Source organism: Schistocerca cancellata, chromosome 4 (genome assembly GCF_023864275.1).
Source record: "Schistocerca cancellata isolate TAMUIC-IGC-003103 chromosome 4, iqSchCanc2.1, whole genome shotgun sequence".
Taxonomy (NCBI): Eukaryota; Metazoa; Arthropoda; class Insecta; order Orthoptera; family Acrididae; genus Schistocerca; species Schistocerca cancellata.
The window spans coordinates 305,626,503-305,646,498 of NC_064629.1; the positions used below are offsets into that span (position 1 = coordinate 305,626,503).

Genomic DNA, 19,996 nt, shown 5'->3' on the forward strand with positions numbered 1-19,996 from the left:
CCTGAGAAAGTTTCTCTATTTTCCCAGTGAAAATATCTTTCAGTGAAGAATAATCAGTAAAACAAATTGGGGAGGACCATTGTAAACCACTTTCATATAGATAGCAATGATGCTGTTCTTAGGAGTGGTAACATAGCCTCTTTTCAGGTCAAAAATATTCCAATAAGTTGTTGGGCATTACTTGCATGGGATAGCCTCCTGGACTGATGCCTCTATTTGGTTTAAAATTATGATGGGCATGGCACCATTGAATCCAGTCTGAATGCAATTAATGAGAATCTGCATTACCATTATACATGTAGGTTGGTAGCTGATCATCATTTCTAGTGTTATTCCTTCATAGCTACATAGTGACATAGTGTAACAACCCTTTTCATGGGATCCGACTTTTCTCTGATAATGGAGCAGAATAATCTAGCTATAAACTTCAAGACTATCTTCTTAAGCAGTTATATGAAGATGTTCTTTGACTGGAGGTACTATTGCTTCATCATGTAATAATATTGAAACAGATGCACTCTTGCAGCTGTATTCTTTGATACTGACACAGCCAATTTTGGTTCCATCTGGAAAAAGGTGTGGTTGTAAGCTTTTGTCAAAATTGAAGCTCACCCTCACAGTTTTAAGATTTTATATGAAATATGAATGGAATCTGGGATTCAGACTGGCTGTGCTTTGATCACCTGGGCTGTTTCTTTGGGCACAGTCACAAAAATATCATAGGTCAGTAAAGAATTCACTGTTTCTGTGTGCATTTTGAGAAAGATCGCATTAACTCCCATTCCCTTTTGGATGATGTTGTGCAACACACTGAAGTCATTATCTTTTCAGGCTCTTCTAAATTCTGAGTGGTCCTAAAGTTTTGAAATCCACAAAGATTCAAAATATTCTGGGGACCCACACATGCTGTTACTGAATTCTTGGTGAAGGAGGCTCTGAACGAAAAGTTACAGAAGGTGTATATAAATTGCACAATTAAAAACTGCAAAGTGCACAAGGTCATTAAGAAGTCTGCATAAGGGGGAACCGACATTAAATACAAACAGTGTATTGGGAGGCCATCAAATGTGATCACTGATAAAGTCAATGGATGGGTTCATCAATGGTGCACATATACACTCCTGGAAATTGAAATAAGAACACCGTGAATTCATTGTCCCAGGAAGGGGAAACTTTATTGACACATTCCTGGGGTCAGATACATCACATGATCACACTGACAGAACCACAGGCACATAGACACAGGCAACAGAGCATGCACAATGTCGGCACTAGTACAGTGTATATCCACCTTTCGCAGCAATGCAGGCTGCTATTCTCCCATGGAGATGATCGTAGAGATGCTGGATGTAGTCCTGTGGAACGGCTTGCCATGCCATTTCCACCTGGCGCCTCAGTTGGACCAGCGTTCGTGCTGGTCGTGCAGACCGCGTGAGACGACGCTTCATCCAGTCCCAAACATGCTCAATGGGGGACAGATCCGGAGATCTTGCTGGCCAGGGTAGTTGACTTACACCTTCTAGAGCACGTTGGGTGGCACGAGATACATGCGGACGTGCATTGTCCTGTTGGAACAGCAAGTTCCCTTGCCGGTCTAGGAATGGTAGAACGATGGGTTTGATGACGGTTTGGATGTACCGTGCACTATTCAGTGTCCCCTCGACGATCACCAGTGGTGTACGGCCAGTGTAGGAGATCGCTCCCCACACCATGATGCCGGGTGTTGGCCCTGTGTGCCTCGGTCGTATGCAGTCCTGATTGTGGCGCTCACCTGCACGGCGCCAAACATGCATACGACCATCATTGGCACCAAGGCAGAAGCGACTCTCATCGCTGAAGACGACACGTCTCCATTCGTCCCTCCATTCACGCCTGTCGCGACACCACTGGAGGCGGGCTGCACGATGTTGGGGCGTGAGCGGAAGACGGCCTAACGGTGTGCGGGACCGTAGCCCAGCTTCATGGAGATGGTTGCGAATGGTCCTCGCCGATACCCCAGGAGCAACAGTGTCCCTAATTTGCTGGGAAGTGGTGGTGCGGTCCCCTACGGCACTGCGTAGGATCCTACGGTCTTGGCGTGCATCCGTGCATCGCTGCGGTCCGGTCCCAGGTCGACGGGCACGTGCACCTTCCGCCGACCACTGGCGACAACATCGATGTACTGTGGAGACCTCACGCCCCACGTGTTGAGCAATTCAGCGGTACGTCCACCCGGCCTCCCGCATGCCCACTATACGCCCTCGCTCAAAGTCCGTCAACTGCACATACGGTTCACGTCCACGCTGTCGTGGCACGCTACCAGTGTTAAAGACTGCGATGGAGCTCCGTATGCCATGGCAAACTGGCTGACACTGACGGCGGCGGTGCACAAATGCTGCGCAGCTAGCGCCATTCGACGGCCAACACCGCGGTTCCTGGTGTGTCCGCTGTGCCGTGTGTGTGATCATTGCTTGTACAGCCCTCTCGCAGTGTCCGGAGCAAGTATGGTGGGTCTGACACACCGGTGTCAATGTGTTCTTTTTTCCATTTCCAGGAGTGTATATTCATGATTGATAATATATACAACAGCTGTGGATGTCTTATCAAGAAAAAAATGACACAAGTGCATGGCTTCATACAGACGAAGAGTCACTTCAGCTGCTAACGTTAGTTTTTCCCATCATCATTTGTGTAAGGAATAGAAGTTGGTGGTCTGGTTTGGGAGAGTGTGGGAAGATAGTAACATGTAATATACCATCCACTACTCATAGTAGGGTGGTTTGTGGAATAAAAATATAGATTCCATTTTCTTCTGGAAACAAGCACTGTAAGATTCACACAGAACATAATGTGCTACAGGTGTGACATAGGTTTAGCTGCCAGGTTTAGGTATTCCTGTTTTGCAACTCTAGTTTATACAAAAATGAGGAGAACCCAACAGTCCTCATTTTTAAAAAAATGGATATATAAGATCCTAAAAGCTATGAAGCAAGGTAATAATGTAGCTGAAGTATTTTTTGACTTCCAAAAAACATTTGACCCAGTACCACACCAATGTTTATTAACAAAAATCACAGTTTTAGGGAGTATAAAATGAAATTTGTAACTGGACTATAGGACACAGCACTTTTTCTTGGATGGGGATGCCTTGGCAGATGTAGAAGTACCTTCTGGCATCCCCCAAGGCAGTGTGTTGTGACCCTTACTGTTCATGTTGTATATTAATGACCTAGCAGACAATATTAATAGGAACCTCATACTTTTCTGCAGATGTCTCAGTTGTCTACAATGAAGCACTATCAGAAAAAATAAATAAATAAATAAATAAACTGCACAAATATTCAGTCACATTTTGATACACTATCAAAATGGTGCAAAGATTAGGAACTTGCTTCACATGTTCAGAAATCTTAATATGTGTATTTCACAAGATGCAAAGATGACTATATTATCAATGTGTCACAACTGTCCACCAGCACAAACATCTGGGTGTAACAATTTGTGTGGATACGAAAGGGAATGAGCACATAAGCTCAGTCATAAGTAAAGCAGATGGCAGACATCAGTTCACTAGCTGGCTACTGGGAAAAAGCTTACAAAATGCTTGTGTGTACCATTTTAGAATATTGCTTAAGTGTGTGGGATCAGTACCAACTAACACTAACAGGAAATACTGAATTTATACAAAAAAGGGGAGCACAAATGGCCATTGTTTTGTTGGATCCACAAGAGAGCATCAGAGAAATGCTGGAAAAAGTGATCTGTTGGACACTTGGAAAAAGACATCAATTTTCTGGGGAAGCCAGCTTCCAAATTTCAAGAACTGGCTCGCTGTCCTTACAGGGACTCCCACAGAAACTGCACAGAGGCATTTGAGCAATCATTCTTGCCACACTCCATATATGAATGGGATGCAAAGGTTACAGTGGTTTGCAGAATATGGATTTAGGTGTATGAATCTATATTTTTTTTATTATGGTAGATTTCATGTTTTCCTCATACCAGACATTACCTTAATGAACTAAGTGAATCTAACATGAAATCTTAACTGATGTTTGAATCAATATTGTCCACATAGAACTACTCATTAGATTTAATTAATTTTCATCAGGTTTTATTCAGTTTATGCAATCTGATTATTTTCCATTCTGTATTCAACAACTTACATATTGCAATATCTTTCTGCACTAACAAATAGATAAATATCTTATTGTATGAATTTATTTTTTATGGTATAATCACTTGAGAAATTCTGACTTGAATTTTAATTATTTAATACTAATGTTGTTACTCAAAATTACAACACAGAGACAATGATATTGTCCATCAAGGAAACCTACTTACACAGGTACAGTTCCATTGTACTTCTGGCATGATTCTGTGTCTGGTTCATCACTGCAAGAGCTGGATGAGCTTATATCTGTGCTTGGAGGAACAGATTTTGACTGCATTTGTGGCTGGACCATGTAGTGTAAGTCCTTTGATGCATTGTGTGTTGCTGCAGTTTGAGTGTAAGGATCTAAACTGGGTTCACGGTAAATTCCTGCTACCTCTTTCACTGAATGAACTGCAATAATAACAGAACAAGCATGATACATCACAGCAGGAAGTTTATTTATTTACTTATTTCATTTATTTTATTTTTTATTTCATATTACCACTGTAACAAGATCATATTATCTTACTAATTTGAATAATAACAGTAACATAATAATAACACTAATAACAATAAGAACTATTATTATTATTATTATTATTATTATAAGCCTTGGTTGGAATACTGAATGATGGAATTAGTTAACTTGTTAAATCTTTAGTTTCCACAATTTGTACATGACAAAATACTCAAAAAAATTTTTAGAAGTGAAAAGCATCTAAATGCTGCAATACAACAGTTTACCCACCATACTTGAAACATGTACAACATTTCAGTGATCCAAAATTTACACTGTGTATGATTTACACCTTTTCCATGTTGCTGGTAGCTTTCTTTCTTTTTGATTAGCTCATTTCATTTCCAATGATACCAATATTATTCTTATATGTAACCCAGTTTTAATAGTTTTGCTAAACATAATAGTATTTTGCCATTTAGAATTTTATTACAGATTATTCTTAAAGTCTTCTTATATTTCTCTATTTATTTATTTAGCATAATCAGATTAGAGCCTTCAGACCCTATCTTATATTGGATGAGATTCTTCATTTCTGGCAAATATTTATGTTTTTTAGAGTTTGTTCTATATGCTCTAGGTCCATGTGCATTTTTAATTTTCTAGAATGACTTTTTCACTATGCAGTACACTGAGCACTGATATGAAACTTATGACCTTGGCCTTTCATAGGCAAGTGCTCTACTGACTGAGCTACCCAAGAGCAACTCATGACTCATCCTCACAGCTATATTTCCACCAATACCTGATCTCCTGCCTTCCAAACTTCACAGAAGTTCTCTTGTCAAACTTACAGGATGAGTACTCCCGGAAGAAAGGATATCATGGAGACATGGTTTAGCCACAGCCTGTGGGATATTTCCAAAACAAATTTTTCACTCTGCAGTGGAGTGTGTACTGATATGAAACTTCCCAGCTGATTAAAACTGTGTGCCAGACTGAGACTTTAACTGAACGAACACTTGTCTATGAGAACTGAAGGGCCCGAGTCTGTCTCTTGGTCTGGCACTTAGTTTTAATTTGGCAGGAAGTTTCTTTTTTAATTTTGTTGTTACTTTTGAATCTGAGTTTAGGGTGAACTGCACTCTTCTCATTTAAAAAAAGTACATGTTTTCTGATAAAGCATCAGTTTTTTCATTTTTTTTTTTTTTTTTACATCCAGTTCACCTTTATACAACACATTTCACTCTTTTACATTTCAGTTTAACAAGGGCTGTTTTTTCTGGTTTATTTTATTATTATTTTTTTTTCTTTGGTTCTTGATTTGATGGTAGGGTATCACTTCATATTTTGGAAGACATCTACCAACCTACCAGGAACACTTCATCATATCTTTCCTTAAAATCCTTCATAATACTTACCTTAAGCATGAGAAACAGGGGAAAGTTGTACTATCATTATTTAATATACTGATAGTAATACCCACTTCAGCTCTGAGACATGCAAAATTATAGAAAGCATGTGACTTGTGCATGTGGTTTTAATTCATGAAACATAATGAAAAAGTGTGACATGGTGCACCTACTCTGTGATTTACAGACTCCTTTCTGGTGTGAATGATGCAAGATTTCTTTTTTTTCAAAATGAAAAGGTTCAGAATACATACAAAGTAATATGCCTGTCTATTCAATTCTCCCAGTCTCCATCATAAAGTTCCTTCTCCATAATTTTCATTAACTTACACATAGCACATGGAATAAAAAATGGAAAACTGTTTATCTGGAGGACAAGTGGTACAAACCTGCCCCTGAGTTTTCTGAATATACATTCTGGTGTTGGTAGTTGAGATTCCTATGCTGCCAAGCCATCGGAGTTCTTGGGTCACCAAAGTCAAGAGGCCTTGGTCTCGTACTTGTTCTTCCCTGCCTCATCATTGTAATAGGTCCTGAAACAGAATTTAGTAAGGGAAAATGTTGGGATCAGTTTCAACTGTCTAGAAAGAACCACTGTGGGTGTAAAAGCCATCTACCTCTCAAAGGGATTGGGGTGGAAGTGAAAAAGTAGTGAAGCCCATGATGCACAAATAGCTAGAGTATATTCATCCAATATTTGAAAATGAGAGCATTTAGTGACTTGCAGCCAACTTTACATATAATTTCAAACTTTTATGATTTTTTTTTCCTTGCCGACCCCCCCCCCCTCCCCCCCCCCCCCCCCCCCCCCCCCCAAAAAAAAAAGGAGGAAAACGTTTATCGCTTCCTACATTTTCACTGTTCAGGCAGTAAAACTGAAGCATCAGCATGACCTTTTAATTTATTACTTTTTTACTACTAATTCTATTTGCAACGTATTTTGCAGACAGTATTCTCATATACCACTGCATGCACTGTATGACACACAGTTAAAGAGATATGGGGTCATAAACATTGAGCTGCATGAAAATGAAACTGCAAGGCAAAATTCGCTAGAGATACAAGTGAAATATGTGCACAAATATGTGTGCAACATGTTAAATACATTTTAAACATATGTGACATGTGTGAACATGTGCAAAGTCATGGGTAAAAGCCCCTCCTAAACTCCTGAATTGATTTGATCCAAACTTAGTATACTTACTATCTGAAATAAATACTGTGGAGGTAAGAGCCAGCAACCACCTATCAGCATGGGGGTGATAACATGGAGAGAGAAGGGGGAGGAGGAGATGGAAAGAGTACGAGGAAGAGGAGATGGACAGAGATATGGGGAGGGGGAAATGGGACAGGAAGGGGAAATGAGGTGATGGACAGAGAGGGGTGAAAGGCAGAAATAAAGGAAAGAGGAGGAGATGTATGGACAGAGAGCAGAGGAGCAGATGGACAGGGAGAGGGGCAAGAGGATATGGACAGAGATGGAGATGGGGACAGAGAGAGCAGAGTATGAGATGGACAGGGTGAGGGGAGAGCAGGAGACAGAGGGAGATATGGGGGGGGGGGGGAGATGGACAGAGAAAGGAGAGGAGGAGATGGGAGGAAGAGATCAGGAGAGAAAGCGGTGAGGGGGAGATGAACAGAGAGGGAGAGCAGAAGATGCACAGTGGGGGAGGCGAGGAGGAGTTGGGCAGAGAGATGGGGAAGTTGGAGATGGACAGAGAGAGGGTGAATAGCAGGTGGACACAGAGGGGGGAGGATCAGATAGACAGAGGGGGGAGGAGGAGGAGGATATGGACAGAGTGAAGGTGGGGGAGGAAATGGACAGAGAGAAGGAGTAGGAGGAGGTGACAGACATAGAGAGTGGGAGGAGGAGACAGACAATCACAGAGGAAGGAGGAAATGGTCAGAGAGGTTGGGGAGGAGGAAGTGGGCAGAGAGAGGAGAAGAAGACTGGAGCAAACAGATACCTGAGCAACACAGTGTATTCAGCTAGTATTTGATAAAGAAATGTATGTTCATTTTTGAGCAACTTCTTTGTTATCCTGTACTGCTTATGGTCAGCTGAGCTGCCATTCTGAAAAACATTGGATGATTGACTACATTACATTTCACAATGTAATTCAACATCACAGCTCAGAAAATAATAATCCAGATTACAAGCCCTTATAATATTAGTGCTTCTGTCTGCATTCTGTAAACTAATAAAAGTTTTTTTTTTTTAATTTTGCAGGCTTTATACATCTTCTTTTCAAACTTTTTTATCTTGTTGCTACAAATATTCCTGATGTATGTTTGCATTGTTAGTTGTTTTGAATATTTAGTTTATTGTTCACAGTCAAAAAGATATAAATTTTTTTGAGTGCTCGATGAATTTGTACTTTTGAAAAAGATTAATCAAAGAATCCGCATTAAATTTTGTTTTACAAATGGAATAAAGTGCAGCATCACATTCAAAATGTTGACTGTGGCTTTTGGTGAACCTACTATGAGTAAGACAAGAGTTTATGAGTGGTATAAATGTTTCATAGAAAGTCGAGAAGATGCTGAAGACAACGACCACCCTGGATGCCCGAGCACATCAATTACTGACAACAATGTGGAAGAAGTATAGAGAATTTTTCTAAAAAATCACTGAATCACCATCAAAGAGGTTGCTAATTATGTTGGTATATCTTTTGGCTCATGCAAAGCAATTTTTTCAGATGTTTTGGGCATAAAACGTGTAGCAGCGAAGTATGTTCTGAAATTGTTTAATTCTGACCAGAAACGACATTGCGAAGACATCAGTCAGGAATTGCTGAATGAAGTCAACAATGATCCAGAACTTCTAAAGAAAGTTATAACAGGTGACAAAACATGTGTATATGGGTACAATGCTGAAACCAAGGCCCAGTTGTCCCAATGGAAACTGCCTGAAGAACTAAGACTGAAAGAAATTCAAGTTCAATCAATTGTGATGGTTTGTCTCACAGTTTTCTTTGGTTACAATGAGATGGTGCATCATGAATTCCTGCCTTATGGTTGTACATTCAGTAAGAAATACTACATGGACGTTATGTGCCATCTGTGTGAAACAGTTCGAATAAAAAGACCAGAATTGTGGCAAAAGCACTTGTGGAAATTGCATCATGATAATGCTCCTGCTTACACCACAATGCTTGTTCATGACTTTTTTTGGCAAGAAACAAAACCTGTATGTTGCCTCAGCCACCATACTCACTGGACATGGCTGCCTATGACTTATTTCTATTCCTGAGAATGAAGAGATGCATTAAAGGACGTCATTTTGCCACCTTTGATGACATAAAAATAAAATTGCTAAAGGAGCTAGAAACCATAACGAAAAGTGAGTTCCAGAAGTGTTTCCAAGTTTGGAAAAAGCTCTGGTACAAGTGTATTATATCTGAGGGGGATTACTTTGAAGGGGACAAAGTTGATATTGATGAACAAACAAAGATTCTTCAAGAAAAAAAAAAAATTCCTTTACTTTTTTATCACACCTTGTATGTATACCTCAAGCATTTTGTCTGTTTTCTTTAATAATCTACACTGCTACAATGTTGTTATAATTCTGCAATGGTACGCCACGTGATATGAACATTAACACTACCAATCAATCATCATAAATCTTGCTTGTAACTGGTTTTCATCCTATCTAACTAAAAGAATGCAGAGTGTCATGTTACGAAAAGGAGGGAGCATACACAACAAAATAGCATCTTCAGAATATAGAATAATCATTATTGATGTGCCACAGTGATTAATACAGGTTGCACTCTTATTCTGGATATACACATTATCTGACAAAAAAAGTGAAACACCCATGAGACATGGTTGGATGTCAATGTAACTTTGTACACATACACCACTGATGGATATGTGAGTTGTTATTCTACTTGTAACTCTTCTGCTATAATGGATGTCGTGACTGCTAGTTACCATTTTCCAACACTCTTCTTTCTAGAGGAAAATTATTTGGCACATTTTGTACTGGCTCGCTCACATACTTCAGAACCATGATCATAGCTGCAATTCTCTGTGAAAGGTAGAAAAACTTCTAGAGTGCCTTAGTATTGTCTGTGCTTAGTGTTGTTACTAGGCATGGTAGGATATGTAAGGGGCATGAACAGCATCAGATATTGAGTGATCACTGTGAAGGACACAGAGATACTGCATACTCATGTACGACAGCATTATCAGCACCAGACAGAGATTGAAAGGTGTCTCATTATGTGTCTCCATTTGACCAGCTGGTCAAATTAAGCAATATTCAGATATGTGGGACATTAAGATGTGACTGTGGTCCTATGTTGGACTGCATGTGAGAAGTGAGGGCAAGTATATTTGTCATTTAGGTTCCAGTTGACCACATCTGACCACCACAAGGTAGGATTGCCATATTGTACACTGAGCACATCATAACTGCTTCACATCTATGCCTGCCACATAGCAAGTAATGGATTCCCTGCAGCATTCTGTATCATCCCACACCATTGGTCAGAGACTAACAGCAGATGGACTAGGGAACTATCATTCCATGTGTAAGCTGCCAATGACACCACATCACAAACAGCTGTGTTTCAATTGGTGCCATGACCCGGAAGTGTGGACAGCTGATGAATGATGCTGTCTTCTGTTCAGCAATGAATTGCGGTTTCCCACCATCGTGGATGACCATCTTCAGTAAGTATGGTGGCGATTTGGGGAGAGGTTCCATTATTCTGGTGTTTTGGACAGGCATAGCAGTGTTACTTCTGGCGTCATCGTGTGGGGAGCCTTCAGGTATGAGTCCAGCTCATGGCTGGTAGTGACAGGCGGACCCCTGAGACACAACAGTACATCATAGACATCCTGTGTCCTTATATGTTACCTCTAATTTGACAGTAGCCAATTTTCAACAGGACAATGCTTGTCCACATATTGCATGTGTTTCTATGAACTGTCTGAATGATGTTGAGGTACTTCCATGGCCAGCAAGATTCCCATATCTGTCACTGACAGTATCTACAGGCAGTTAAATACATCAGGGAATATACCATGAAAACAAAGCTATACAACACTTTGAACTGCAACAAAGGTGTTGTGTTGTGCAGGAATATTATAGATATTTCCAAAGAAACACTGAAATATCACTGGGCTCAATACGGTGTCAATAACATGCAAAATATGAAATGGGTAGAGGGAAACTAGTAAAATCACATATCTTTATTGATACATTAAGTAATACAACACTTCCAGAGCATATCAAGGCAGGTTTCATTTGCTGAAATATGAGGCTTTATATCCCCTACCCAACGCACTGTTATAAATGCAAGTGTTTTGGTACACTACTTTAGCATGTAAGACAGAAGCCGCTTGTGCATATGCATGGAAATCACTGCTTCAGTTGTAAGGCTTTTACTTATAAATTCACGATTGGTTTCATGTTAACAAATGCCCATCATCAGCTGCAATTACTGAGAACAAACACAAGAAGTGTGCTAAAAATGATCTTTACATACACTTGCATGCCCAACAGCAGTTGGGGTAAATACAGTGAAAAGTGAGAAAGGAATAAGTTGCAATGCCATGGCGACAACTAATAATAAAACAGAGAAACCAGCTAGGTGAAGAGGCATGGTATCAGATAAGAACCAGAACACTCATGCTGTATACTTCGATCCTGAGTGCCATGAGATTGGATAGGGTGGAGGTGACCACCATAAGCAAGTGCAGACCACAGCATGGCGTACACGAAGGAGGAAGCTGAGTTTGTAAACTTTGGTGTGACAATAGTATGTCTGTCTGTTAAGATGACAGGAAGTGAATGGCATGAGGCTGACTAATTCAGCCATTTATATTCAAACTGACAATTTTAAATGCCAAATAGGACAGAACATATGATAAAGTGATGTAAATGATGCAAAAGGTGTGTAGAAAAGTATAATAAGGCAAAATTTAAAGGATTAATGAACACATTAAAATGAGGAAACAAAAGAAATACCGGTAGGTCATAAAAACCACTAAATAAAAAGCTAGTAACTTAGAGAGACCTGTCCAGAATAAAACCTAAATGAAAAAAAAAGGTTCTTGCCGCAAGTGAGAGGCACATGCTATTTTGTAGGGCTCCAGTAGTATGCCATAATCAGAAGTTCATAAAACCATTAAAATGTGCAGAATAAAAACTAACTGACGCATAAAGTTTTTGCCGTAAGTGGTAAATGCATGCCATTGAGTGGCTATACATTTCGTAAAATTGCAGTAATGTGCCATAATCAGGAATTAAACACTGGAAACTCAACATTGGAATATCAACAACATAAGGAAAGAACAGACTGCGTGCACACGTGCGCGCCTGCCCACACACACACACACACACACACACACACACACACACACACACACACACACACACACACACACGACTGCCATCTCTGACAACTCGGACCAGAAAGCATTCCATTAAAAGTACATATGCAGCACATAATTATCAGAAACTAGAAAGAGGAAGGGTGAAGTTGGATGCTGCTTCAGAAAGAAACATTAATCAATAGGGCTGTGTGAAGCTTCCTGGCAGATTAAAACTGTGTGCCGGACTGAGACTCGAACTCGGGACCTTTGCTCTTGCCCATGAAAGGCAAAGGTCCCGAGTTTGAGTCTCGGTCCGGCACACAGTTTTAATCTGCCAGGAAGTTTCATATCAGCACACACTCCACTGCAGAGTGAAAATCTCATTCTCAATAGAGCTGTATGTTTAAGAAAGGTTTGTTCATTCAAAGTGAACAAACGATCATGGTGAATGCTGCAGAGAATTTAAACTTTCACTAGAATATTTAAAATGTGGCCTCCAGGCTGAAGATGTAAAATATTGCAATCTGTTTATATCTGAGATAGAATGACTATTATTTTTCAAGTGATCAGGTCTTGGTGTTCTCTGAAACGTATATTAAAGGATCAGCTGGTTTGGCCTACAGAGACTGATGAGCAATCACTACAGTCAATCTGGTGTAGCAGTTGTTTTCTCTAGTTTCATGATGTTTCAATTGGTATCCAACTTTAGTGGAGACACAGAAGGCAGGTAGAATCCCTGCTTTCATAAGCTGTTTACCAATCTTATCTGATATAATATCTGCATACAGGAACCTACAACAGCTTTTTTCAAAGCTGTCTTTCTTCGTGAGTGAGAGGATAATCTAGTAATTGTTGTTAGGTGAGGCTTTCAATCACATCTGCTGATTGAGTACACCGACAACATTTGGCTGATAACCACTAACATGAGCTATGAATTTAATTATATTCACTTCACGCTGGTAATTTTGTTGTGAGAATGGGATTCAAATAGCATGATGAAGCACTGCATGGAGCCATTTTATGCTGCTTTGGTTGATTTGAAGAGCAATGAATAATATAACTAATCATTGTTTATTTCCTGAATACATTAAAAGAAACTTTACTGGTTTCTAAAGTTATTTCCAGGTCCAGGAATGGGAGAGTGAAGCCAGAGCGATGTTCTAATATACACTGGATTTTTGGGTGTATTTAACTGAAAAACACATTGATAAAGTTGCAACTGAGCATTGATCTCATTATAAAAAAGTAAAATGTCATTGATGTTTTTTCTGTAACAGACTATTCTTTGAAGGTGTTGGGGATAGGTTGAGAGGAAAAGATGTTCAGTGTGATTAACGTAAATATTAGCTATTATGCTGGCATTGGGAGATCCCATGGCTAACCCATCAGTTTGTCTGTATATGTTTTTACAGACAAAGTAATTATGATCCAGAATGACTGATCAAGATGAGGAATTCATTAATTGTTTGTGAATCTAAGTGAAGTGCTGCTGTAAGTTGGATTCTTTAATGGAGATACTTGTGTACATACTTATGACTCCTCGGAGTCTTTCACGATGGCATACTTGAATAAAACGTTCTTGGTTCTAAAGCCACGTCAGTTCGAATAAAATTCTCAAGCTTTTGGTGACCATCTCCATCATCATCATCAGGAGTTCACTGACTGCCGGGGCTGCTATGGTTTCTCGCTTATATAGGCATGGGTGAAGACATAATGCGTAGTGTGAGACTGTTAGAAAAACTGCGGAAAAAGAGATCATATCTACTGAGTTCTTTGGCATTTTTACAGTACTGCCAGGACAAGGAGGTAATGTCTCACTTTGCAGTAGTCAAGCACCACATTCAAACTGCTGCAATGGACAGAATTTTGAAAAGGACCAGTCTCGCCATAGTGAGACAGCGGATACAACAGACAAGGTACGAGCTTTATCATAATGCCAGGAACCTATTTGAGTGTCATCTGTCTTTGTCATCAACATTGTCACCATTAGATTGGGAGTTAGTGGATGTAGCCACAGCAGCGCAACAACATGCAAGTTTATCCAAGGCAATGTCAAAGCAGTGTAGCAAGTTATGAAATCTTTCCAACAAAGAACTAGATGATGGCTCTATATCAGCACTGAGTAAAGGCCTCAACTTTTCTCCAGCTCCATGATGTCTGCCCATATTGGATATAATTAGTGAAATAAAGCAGTGAATTAGGAATATTTTGTACAATGCAGCTGAGGATGTCAGGCTAACTACCAGCCATATCCTAGCGAAAGCTAAGCCACCAAAATCTAATATTAGACAGGAGGAATGGCGTTGCTTATGGTTATTATGTGAGAATGAAGACTTGGTTGTCTTGTCAGCTGTCAAAGGGAATGCCATCGTTGTTCTGAACTTTGCAGCCTACCACCTGAAGATGCTACATTTATTAGAAGACGCCACGTATCGCAAGCTTAGTCATGATCCCACACAGGCGATTGTGAGAAAGACAGGGAAGTTATTAAAGGATTCTGGTTTATCAGATGAAGTGGTGAAGAAATTGATGCCTCGTGCTGCCAGACCTCCCAGGCTTTATGGATTACCAAAGATGCACAAGGAAAGCGTTCCTCTGAGGAACATTGTTAGTGCTATCGGTTCGCCCACCTACAGACTTGCTAAACATCTGGCAGGATTATTAGCACCAAAATTGGGACATTGTGATCACCACATTGTCAACTCATAGAAATTTGTTGAGACACTCCAGAGAATGAAGACAGGCCCAAACAACCTAATGGTTAGTCTGGGCATTGTGTCACTTTTTATGAGGGTGCCAATACAAGATACGCTGGATCTTTTAGCACAACGTTTTCCATCTGGAATCATTAAGTTGTTCCGTCATGTCCTAATGACAATGTACTTTTTGTACTGCAATGAATATTATGAGATTATGGACAGCACAGCCATAGGATCACCACTGTCTCCAGCAGTCGCAAATTTCTTCATGGAGCACTTTGAGGAGCCAAAGACAGATGTGCGACGTGGGAGCAGCATTTTCAAATGTGGTGACTGTCCCTGGTGCCACCTGACGTCATCAGTGCTGCCACGGCCAATAGCTCTGCTAGCTGCCCAGGTCGACTGACATGCATACACCACATTGGGTCTATCTGATTGGCTGCTGATGATGTCATCATGCCTATATAAGTGAGAAACCATAGCAGCCCTGGCAATCAGTAAAATCCTGACGACGATGGTGAAGATAGTCATCAAAACCTCGAGGATTTTATTCGAACTGACATGGCTTGAGAACCGAGAATGTTTTATTCATACTTATGATGTCCAGACTTGCTAGATTTGTATTGTTAGTTATGTTTACCTGATTAAGGTGTGTAATTAAATTGACTTTTTCTTGATTGTATAATCTGCATGAAAATTATAATGTTTACTGAAGAAACTTTGCAGTTCCTTGGCCAACAAATAATACAGGGAATTGATGGCGTCAATAATCAGTCCTAAACAAATCGATGGTTTGTGTAACTTTACTATGTCTCTGAAAGTGGGAGTTCTTGGGTTCATCTGTAATAAATATTTTTTTTAATGTGGCAAATGTGGTAAAGTGGTCCAGAATGGAGTGATTTGTTCACTTCCTCTGAAGTGTGTAAACTGTTCTAGGGATCACCCTGTCTAGAGTAGAGACTGCAGTGTTTATCTTCTTATTTTCACTACTTCATTTCCTTCCACTCTTAAAAATCTCACTCAGAAAGGTGATGCCTCCCCACAACTGTAGGTTGTTAGTGTGAACACTATTACCTGCATTTGTCAGTGCAGTTGTAAAGATGCTGTTATAATGAAAACCACAGCTCCCCCCAGAGCATTAGAAAAGGCCACAGATGCCAACATTTTAGAGCTTCTGGTACCTCAACTGGCAGGCTCCAGTAAATGGGCCAGCAGTGGCACTACTAGTGCCACAAACATTTCTATGAATGCTCTTCTGGCAAACAAACCAAATGGGAAGTGCTAATCACAGAAGAAGACTGGCCATAAACTTTCAGACCATGTAGATCTCATTCCATCTGACAGTTCTAATGATTCAGCTTTGGAGACAATGAAATATGAAGTCTGCCTGCAACCATCTAGTCCCCAGATTAAGTCTCCAACTGTTATTGGATCCCAACAAAAGTGATTCACTGATAAAATGACTCCCATACTACAGTGGAACATCAATGGGTTCAGGACACATGTAGAGAAACTTAAGAAACTCAGACTACTAGTGCTGGAGTATCCCCTGAGCTTGTATTCATAAGAAACACATTTTAAAGTTACTTATGCCCCTGTGCCTGTGCTACATGGCTATATCTTCCACCATAAGGATGATCTGATTGGGCAAAGGGTCAAGGGAGGGTAGCTGTGTTTGTCAATGACACATTCCACTCCTGTGCTCTACCCTGGTTACTTATCTATGAATAGTTGCACTTGAAGTTAAGGGACTGTTTTATACTATCTTTTTAACAACACAAAAAACAATAGATTTTGAGGCCACCAAAAATCATGTAGACCAACTCCCCTGACCATTTCTCCCACTGGGAGACTTCAATGCTCACAATGTATTGTGGGATTCAAACTCTGCTTGCCCCAGAGATTGGGTTTAGATAGCCTCATGGTGTCTCAGAAGTTGTGCAAACTCAACACATGCAGTCCTACACATTTCAATGTTGCTACTGGTTCACTTTTAGCCACAGACCTCTCTTTCTCTTCTCCAGCCCGCACACATAAAACTCAGTGGGAAGTTACTGATTATCTTCATTCCAGTGACCACTTCCCACTCTGGATTCATCTCACAGATGTAGTATTCCTTGATACACTATGTGATCAAAAGTATCCAGACACCTGACTGAAAATGACTTACAAGTTCATGGTGCCCTCTACCAGTAACACTGGAATTCAATATGGCGTTGGCCCACCCTTAGCATTGATGACAGCTTCCACTCTTGCAGACATACATTCAATCAGGTGCTGGAAGCATTTTTGGGAAATGGCAGCCCATTCTTCACGGAGTGCTGCACTGAGGAGAGGTATTGGTGTTGGTTGGTGTGGCCTGGCATGAAATCGGCATTCCAAAACATCCCAAACATGTTCTATAGGATTCAGGTCAGGACTCTGTGCATGCCAGTCCATTACAGGGATGTTATTGTCGTGTAACCACTCCGTCACAGCCCATGCATTATGGACAGGTGCTCAATCGAGTTGAAAGATGCAATCACTATCCCCGAATTACTCTTCATCAGTGGGAAGCAAGAAGGTGCTTAAAACTTCAATGTAGGCTTGTGCTGTGATAGTGCCATGCAAAATAACAAGGTGTGCAAGCCCCCTTCATGAAAAACACAACCACACCATAACAACACCGCCTCTGAATTTTACTGTCGGCACTACACATGCTGGCAGATGACATTCACCGGGCATTTGCCATACCCACACCCTTCCACCAGATCGCCACATTGTGTACCATAATCCATCACTCCACACAAAGTTTTTCCACTGTTCGATCATCCAATGTTTATGCTCCTTACACAAAGTGAGGCATTTACTGGCATGATGTGTGGCATATTAGCAGCTACTCAACCATGAAATCCAAGTTTTCAAACCTCCTGCCTAACTGTCATAGTACTTGCAGTGGATTCTGATACAGTTTGGAATTCCTGTTTGATGGTCTGGATAGATGTCTGCCTATTACACATTACGCTTCTTCAACTGTCGGTGGTATCTGTTAATCAACAGACGAGGTCAGCCTGTATGCTTTTGTGCTGTATGTGTCCCTTCACATTTCCACTTCACTACTACATCAAAAACAATGGACCTAGGGATGTTTAGGAATATGGAAATCTCGCCTACAGATGTATGACACAAGTGACACCCAAATACCTGACCACGTTCGAAGTCCGTGAGTTCCGCAGAGTGCCCCATTCTGCTCTCTCATGATGTCTAATGACTACTGAGGTCACTGATATGGAGTACCTGGCAGCAGGTGGTAGCAAAATGCACCTAATATGAAAAACATATGTTTTTGGGAGTGTCCGGATACTTTTGATCACATAGTGTTGGAAGCGACCAAAACTGATGATCAGCAAAGCTAACTAGATACTGTTCACACAGCTGGCCTGTGTTTGAACACTGAGGCAGCATCCAGGAATGGGTGGACAGTATCACACAAGTAACACCCCATGCAACTGACTTATCCATCCCAAAGTCTTTTGGTCATCTTAGAAGGCATCTTGTACCTTGGTGGACTGATGCATGCTAGTCAGTAATCCAGGTCAGGCATGTGGCTCTTTGATGGTTTAAGCGCCGCTCAACAACAGAAAACCTCACAGCCTTTTGAGCACCAGGAGCCAAAGTTTGACCAATCAAGGATATGTCCCTGGACTTTGTCAACTGCTCCACTTGTTCTCTGAAACCACGGAAAGCCATCAGGTAAATACAGTCAATTACCTATAGCAGCAGCACTAAAACATGGGTATCTCCAAACAATCCTTGGAGACATTGCCGAGACAATGGCACAGCAGTTTGCAATGACTAGTGCCACTGCCAGCCAGGATCCTGTGTTCCACCACTACTGTCTGACCATGGAGAGGGGTGAATTGGACTTCAGATCCAAGTATTCTGTCAAGCAACTGCCCTTTCTCTATTTGGGAGCTGTATTCAGCACTGCCTGCAGCTCATGTTTCTGTACCCAGTCATGACCAAATCCAATACAGCATGCTGAAAAACTTGCAAATAGAATCAAAGGAATGTTTTAATTCAGTGTGGCAGAAAAAACATTTTCTCAACTTATGGAGGCAGGCAATTTTGATACCTATCCTCAAATAATGAAACGACCGAATGTATTCCAATAGTTACTGGAGCATTACCTTAATGAATTGTGTAGGAAAGACCTTGGAATGAATGGTCAAATGTCATCTGGCCTGGATATTAGAGACCAGGCAGATGCATACCGTCTCTAAGTGTGGATTCAAGAGATGTTGATCCACTGTTGGCAACCTGAACCTGTTGGGAGCAGCTATCCAGCAGGCTTTCCTATGTAAAAGTACTGTATAGGGATAATTTCTGACATCAATATGATGTATGACACTATGTGGAAGCACAATATTCTATGACAGCTCCACCAGCGGGGCTTCTGTGTCCATAACTGCAATAAACTGATTCAAATGGAAGTATGATGCAGTAGTTATTCAGAGATGAAGAAGCTTGCACAGGATAGACTGATGTGAAGACTTGATCAGACCACTCCTTGGACTAAGGATCACAAGAACAACAAGAATAATTGTAGTGTCCTTACTAGAACCTCTAGTACACAGCTATTTAAACAGTTGTGCATATTGACAACAGCCTCATATTACATTTCCTACCTTATGAAGCTTTATTTTTTTATTTTTTTTATTTTACTGTCAATCACAGTTAGAAAGCAACAGTAACATTCAATGGGAAATGACTTATGCTATAACTCAGTCTTAGTGTGGAACAGAAATGAGTGACGTATTCAGCAATAAAAATGGACTTCTTACCCAGTGATATGAAGAATGTAATAAATAATAAGATTAACTTCTAACACTAACTGAAATCATTTTAGCTTGATAGCTTATTCTACTGAAAGAAAAATTTCTGAATGTTTAATAGTATGATAGTAATACAATATGTTTAATAT

General features: G+C 40.5%; 2 protein-coding genes across 2 annotated transcripts in view; both read right to left on the reverse strand.

The window, feature by feature from the left end:
* The window catches only part of LOC126183474 (mucin-5AC-like), a 653,654-nt gene that overhangs the window by 442,212 nt on the left and 191,446 nt on the right, over positions 1 to 19,996 (reverse strand). The window lies entirely within an intron of this gene.
* The window catches only part of LOC126183475 (RNA-binding protein 12-like), a 94,860-nt gene that overhangs the window by 8,345 nt on the left and 66,519 nt on the right, over positions 1 to 19,996 (reverse strand). Inside the window, exons 3-4 of the mRNA XM_049925493.1 lie at positions 6,394 to 6,537; positions 4,324 to 4,546 (exon numbers count right to left, since the gene is read on the reverse strand). Coding sequence (XP_049781450.1) covers positions 4,324 to 4,546; positions 6,394 to 6,526 — 356 coding nt within the window. The 5' untranslated portion in view covers positions 6,527 to 6,537. The remainder of the gene's footprint in view (positions 1 to 4,323; positions 4,547 to 6,393; positions 6,538 to 19,996) is intronic.